The sequence below is a fragment of the Meleagris gallopavo genome, chromosome 1 (assembly GCF_000146605.3).
Source record: "Meleagris gallopavo isolate NT-WF06-2002-E0010 breed Aviagen turkey brand Nicholas breeding stock chromosome 1, Turkey_5.1, whole genome shotgun sequence".
NCBI classification, from domain to species: domain Eukaryota; kingdom Metazoa; phylum Chordata; class Aves; order Galliformes; family Phasianidae; genus Meleagris; species Meleagris gallopavo.
The window spans coordinates 64,336,371-64,343,269 of NC_015011.2; the positions used below are offsets into that span (position 1 = coordinate 64,336,371).

General features: G+C 38.7%; 1 protein-coding gene across 1 annotated transcript; it reads right to left on the bottom strand.

Annotated features, from left to right (window-relative positions):
- Nucleotides 1-6,864, bottom strand: CHRM2 (cholinergic receptor muscarinic 2). Its single transcript, XM_003202425.4, has one exon. The coding sequence runs from the start codon at nt 6,343-6,345 to the stop codon at nt 4,945-4,947; it is 1,401 nt and encodes a 466-aa protein (XP_003202473.2). The 5' UTR covers nt 6,346-6,864; the 3' UTR covers nt 1-4,944.
- Nucleotides 6,865-6,899: the final 35 nt, after the last annotated feature.

Below are 6,899 nucleotides of genomic sequence, written 5' to 3' on the forward strand. Positions count from 1 at the left end.
TTTGGTAGTTGTTTCATGAATACTGGCCCCAAAATAAATTATTTCCCCAAGGTACGTTGAGCATTATGAAATCAGAGGATGAAAAGTATAATTGTAATCAACAGCTTACACTTCTTAATCTATAGGAATATCCTCAGCTATTGGAGGAACTCATAATTTATGAACAAGTGACAGCTTCAAAGAACAGAATAAAGCATGAGTGCCCAACCTTTTGTCTTTCCTGACTGAATAAAGAGGAATTATCTTGGGCTGCATACAAAATATGTAATATAGTTAATGTAAGTAGGTAACAAAAATTAGTTGTGTTTTTTTTTTTTTTTGTAGTATATATTTTCTTTTTTACTGAAACAAAAAAAGAGAGAAACAAAGCATAAAACTAGTGAGATACTTGACCTTGTTTTGTGAAACTGATGCATCAGTGTCTGGTTTGATAGAAGTGTTTGCGATTCTTACTGAGTTTTGAAGGTGCTCAACAGTTATTTTTTGATGAAATGTTGCTCCTCCTCCACTTCATCCTTGAGAATAGTTACAAATGTATATACTGCCAAAAAATGGTGATATATATAAGGTGTGACTGTGGAGTGAGGGATAGTTTTCTCCGATAAGATAGGTCTTACAAAAGTCTAGTGAAAAGACATGATCAAATTTTTGAGTTGGCTATCTGATGGCAACTCTATACTCATTTATATATATATATATATATAACTCATTTATAGATTATGTATTTGTCAACTGAAAATGGAGTTGCAAATATACACAAAAATTGATTATATTCTCTTCAGTCTTGAAACCTGTTCTCAAATTCCTTTATCAAGACAGAAATCAAGGCTGCCTATTTTTTGTTGTTCAAAAGACTGTGTTCAGCCAAAGCTGTATAAAATTTTATACAAAGATGTATAAAATTATTTGCCATATCTTGAGTTAGCACTGTACTGTACCTTCCACTTGTCCTGGCTTCAGCTGAGACAGCATTAATAGCACACTGATATTTGGTTGTTGCTAATTGATGGATGTGTGCCTGGGTCTTAGCTGGACTGCTCAGAAGGGAAGAGCCACCACCATGATAGTGTGGGGCAGGGGGCAGGCTGCAGTATGAGCTCTCCTGGGGCTTATGTGGCCAGTGGGTTAGACATGCCTGGAATAAAGCATTCACATACTTGCTGGAAAATTGAAGCTAAAAGATGAAATAATCGTAGAATCATTAAGGTTGGAAGAGAGCTACAAAATCATCTAGTCCAACTATCAACCCATCCACCTCCCTGGGCAGTCTGTTCCAGTGCATCACCACACTTCTGGAGAAGAAATCACTCCTAATGTTCTCCTGGCACAACTTAAGGCTATTACCTTTCATCCTATCACTGTTACCCAGGAGAAGAGGTTGATCCCCATCTCGCTACAACCCATTTTCAGGTCACTGCAGAGAGTTATAAAGTCTCCCTGGATCCTCCTCTTCTCCAGACTAAACAATGTCAGTTCTCTCAGCCACTTTTCTTAAGACTTGTGTTCCAGACCCTTCAAGAGCTTTGTTGCCAGCTTTCAACTTCTCTGGACATGGTCCAGGGCCTTGATGTCTTTCTTGTAGTCAGAGGCCCAAAACTAAACATAGTACTTGAGGTGTAGCCTCACCAGTGCCAAGTACAGGGGGATGATCACCACATTAGTATACTATTTCTCGTATAAGCCAGGATACCATTGGACTTCTTGGCCACCTGGGCAAACGACTCGTTCATGTTCAGCTGGCTGTTGACTAATATCTCTGTATCTTTTTTTGTCTGTGCAGCTTGCCAACCAATAGCCTGTAGCACTGCATGGTACTGTTGTGATTAAAGTGAAGAACCTGGCACCTGGTCTTGTTGAAGCTCATCCTGTTGGTCTCAGCTCAGAGATCCAGCCTCTTGATCCTGTAGGAGCTTCCTATCCTTAGGCAGATCAAAACTTCCTCCCAGCATGGTGTTATCTGAAAACTCACTGAGGATATACTCAATTCCTTCATCTAAATCACCAGTAAAGTCACTAAACAGAACAGGCCCAACACTGACTCCTGAAGAATACCACTAGTGACTGGTTGCCAAATGGATTTAATTCCATTCACTACTACTCTGATCCAGGCTATCTGGATAGTTTTTTACCCAGTGAAGATTACAGCTATCCATGCCATGGTCTGCCAGCTACTGCAGGACAATACTGCAGAAATAGAGTCAAAGGATTTGCTGAAGTCTAGGCAGACTTCTTCCACAGCCTTTCCTTAATCCACCAGATGGATTAACTGGTCATAGATAGAGATGAGGTTGATCAAGCAGGACTTGCCTTTCATGAACCCATGATGACTAGGTCTGATCCCGTGGTTGTTCTACATATCACATGATTGCATTGACTCAAGATCAAGATCATCATTGACTCAAGATGATCAGCATGACCTCCCATAACACTGAGGTCAGGTTGACAGGCCTCTAGTTCCCCAGTCCCTCCTTCTGGCCCTTCTTGTAGTCAAGCATCACAATAGCAAGACACCAATCAGCTGGTATACATTCTTTACCATTTGATACGGTACTGTACTATTGTACTATTGATACTAAAATACATGCTGAAAGAAAGGAACAGGTGTGTTTCTTTTATCCATCTTTTCTAAAGAAGTAAGATTTAGAAAAAACATATTTTATTTTCTTTTTTTTTTTTACCTGCATTTATTTTTAGCACTCTAGGAGAATGAGTTATATAGAAATGATCATGTAACTCTCAGTCCTGATCTGTCAAGATAAGACTAGTGGATATAGCTTTGAAAGACTCAGTTTTGCAAGACTTAGTAGTGAGTAATTGTTTCTTATCAGCAGGAAGATGAAACCTGTGGTAGTAAATATGATTCTACGCGAGTGGGGTTTGCCAAATTAGTTTCTTGACTACATGGAGACACTTAGATGTATCAGGATGAAATCACTAGAGCTGTAAAATCAGTGAATGCACAGTAAGACGTACTCATCCTAAATTTAATGTGGCCTTAATTTACTGCAGTTTAATCCTCCTCATTTTCCCTTTCTACTTGAAACTTGTACCTTGAAACGTGAAAATTATCATATTGCTAAAGTGCTTTGACACTCTTCTTCAATAAGCTTGTCAAATGTAAAGCTTAAGTCTGCAGGTTTAATTTTCCCACTTTCTTGAAGGCTTTTATTTCAAAGTGCATTTTGGAAGACTCTAATGCGGTAACCATGAAATAATAGAATGGTTTAGTGCCCATTTGGTAGGTGGTTTTCACTCCAGAAAACAGTCTCTCGAGAGACTAAGCAGCAAACTGCTTTTTGGTAATAAAATGCGTAGGTTTACCTCCTGTTATAGTTATGGAGAAGGAGATAACTGTAACATGCAAAATTCACAGACAATTTCATTTTTGAGTAATTTAATACTCTTTGTTCTATCCACACAGTGTTCAGTTGTGCTACAATAAATATGAAATACTGAGATAGTAAATTCTTTGCCAGGAAGAAATAATATGGGTTTGAGCTGGTGCAGAGAAGCAGATAATAACTCAACCTTGAGCCTTGCCAGCCTCCAGTCTAGACTATTTTGGTATCTGGTTTTGAGTAATCGCTGTTTTCATCTCAGCCTTTTTATTAGTATTATCTCTTGGCATGCAATGAAAATATTGCTCCTATCTAGCACAAAATGAAAGTAGTGAAAATCTTTTCCAGAATGTAAAGATCTTGTCAAAGATGCATCTAGGTAGGACCCTTGTTTCACACTAAGGGCTTAGACAGAGCATGATCTGTGTGGGAACATCGGTTTCTTCCATTCTTTTCCTCAATTAATAAATTGAGAATTTTGTCTGATTAAGAGCACTGTCATTTAATATTAATTATTTCTTCTGTGATGGCTCAGCATATTTCTTCATCTGTATATCTAACTTTAAAAGGACATAACCTCTATTTTCCTACTAATGAGCTCATTCCTAGTTTTCAGCTGAGGCTCTTCATTTGGCCACCATGGTGGCTGATTTGATGAGACCTTTGAATTTACAACTTCTTTTGATATTCAGTCCTTGTGCCTTAGAAAGCTAAGGTACAAAAGGAAAGAAAAGCTGAATGGAAGTAAAAAAAAAATTAATGGGTGGATTTTATATGACGAAGTGCACAAAATTGTCTCAAAAGCTTTTGCTTGCATGAATGCTGAAACAAATCTGGGATGTAGCAAGCTGGAAAGGCTATCTTTTTTTCACTTTTATTTTGACTTAGTGGGGAGGGTAATGGGACAAAAGCCCCTAGAAAGGGGTAAGTGGCAAACTTAGACTGATACATGTTAGGCAATGGTTACATGTCGAGCAAAAATACACTTTCATAAATGATGCAGTTTTGGAAATGAGAGTGTTATAAAAGACATAAAATAAGTTTCATCATGTTGTACATAACATTACGTTTCTCACATGACACAAACAAAAAGCTTTAGACAACCTTGAGCTTTGGAAACCTGCTATGATTTGGATTATGTAAAGTTCTTTCAAGCCCCTATGTCTCTTCACATCATTATTTTTAGCGTTCCCTTATTTTTTTTTCCCTAGATGAAGACATTTCAAACAAACAGAGAAAAAAAATAGATATAGTGACAAAAAAAAAAAAACCACAACAAAGATTCTAAAGCCCTTCTTCAGAGTACTCTCAGAAATAAGGAACTGTGCCTCCAGTCCAAATACTTGAATAACTCCTCAGAACTTACTCATGTCCTCAAGATTTGTTGTCAGTGATTTAAAAAAAAAAAAAAAAAGATCTTTAGTGTAGTTCTCAGGGGTGGAGTTGATGCTCCATCTCAGTATTTTCCCTAATGTCTTTGATTGCACATTCCACAATAGAGCATAAAGTGCTATGGCATTGTTGTTTGTCTATTTGTTTTATAATTTATTTTGGAACTTCTTCATGTTTTCCATTATTTTGTTATTATAATAATTTATTTATTTATTTACCTTGTTGCTCCTATATTCTTGTAATGGCACATAAGAAGGTGCTTAAAGGTCTTCTTGAATGTGGCATTGCAGAGCGCATAACAAGCAGGGTTGATGGTGCTGTTGATGTAACAGAGCCAATAACCTATGGTCCATACAGTACCAGGGATGCAGGATGCACAGAAGCTGTTGATGAGCACCATAACATTGTATGGGGTCCAGGTGATGATGAAAGCTAGGAGGATGGCTAAAATGGTCCTTGTCACTTTTTTCTCTCTAGAAGGTGGTGGTTTCTTTTTGGCTGGCTGCTTTGTCATCTTGACTATTTTCCGGGCTACACTATTCTGCTTCTCATCTCCATTGGTGCCTACAATCTCCACAGTAGTATTGGTGGGAGCACAGCAGTCACCCTTTTGGGACTTGGTTACTATCCTGATGCACGTCAGCTTGGAGTTCTCCACTTTGAGATGGTCTTGGGAGGCAGAAGTCTGGCTGGCATCTTTGGCAGCTTGATCCTCTTTTATATTGGAAGGGACCACACTCACTGAGGTGGAGTCATTGGAGCTGTCCTTCTCCTCCCCTTGAACACAGTTTTCCATTACACTCTCTCCAGTGGTTTTTCCATTCTGAATTTTGTTATGTTCCAACTCATCTGAACTAGTTGGGATGTTGTTATTGTTTGGTTTTACTATTTTACCTTGGACAAGGCTGGGGGAAACTGGATCCTGGTTTTGGGCAGCTTCCTTTTTCCCTTTCTTTATCCGACTCTTGCTGGCTCGAGAGATTTGCCAGTAAAGAACAGTCATGATTATAACAGGTAAATAGAATGCTGCAATGGCAGTGCCAAAAGTGACAGCAGGATTAGAAAAAAACTGGATGTAGCAATCCTTGTCGGGAACAGTCCTTCCCCCTACAATGAACTGCCAGAAGAGAATTGCAGGGGCCCACAGGATGAAGGAGAGAACCCATGCAGCTGCAATCATTATGCCTGCCATCTTAGTCGTCCGTTTTACAGGGTATGTCAGAGGCTTGGTGACACAAAAGTATCTGTCAAAGCTGATGATAAGGAGATTCATCACAGAGGCGTTGCTGACCACATAATCAAGAGCCAGCCAGAGGTCACATACCACGGGCCCTAAGGGCCAGTAGCCTATCACAGTGTAGAGGGTATATAGGTTCATGGAAAAGATACCTATGATCAAGTCAGCGCAGGCCAAGCTGAACAGGAAATAGTTGTTGACAGTCTGCAGGTGCCTGTTGACTTTGATTGACACCATGACCAGGATGTTCCCAATTATGGTAACTAAGCTGAGAGACCCTGCCACCAAGACGATGAAGACCACTTCGATAGTTTTATAGGGGCTCTCCAGAGCTATTACATTTTCCGAGGAAGAGTTTATGTACGTTGAGTTATTCATTTCTGTGCTGCTAACAAGATACTCAATTATCACTTAAGCCTGCAGAGGAAAGAAAAACATATACCATTATGAAATTAGTCCATTTGCTTTTAGGAAATGGAAAACTACCTGGAAAGAATTTAAAGGTAGAAGATTGAGTTCAGAAGAATCATTCAATTCATGCTAATGTAAACCCCCTTAAAATGTGCAATATCCCCTTAGGAGTAACATAGCAATAAGATTCTCTTAAATATATTATAAAGGTACTATATTTTAATGCAAATTTAGATTTTTTTTATCTTCTCTAATTCATTTCTGCCTTTGTCCAGCAACTGTATGTTGATTCCTTTCCTTCTAACACTTTCCAATAAACCAATCAGTTCCTGGGAATATGTCATTCTTATAACCCAAGGTGAGGAAGTTAATTACCATGAGCTGGATCATGACAAAGTGACTTATGTCTCCTTCTTCTCTTCATGTTCCTGATGGGTATGCTCTGTGAAGTTTATGGAACAAGTTTGTGTCATCTTTCCCCCTACTTTTCTTATACTGATGCGTCTTTTTCTTCTTTTTTT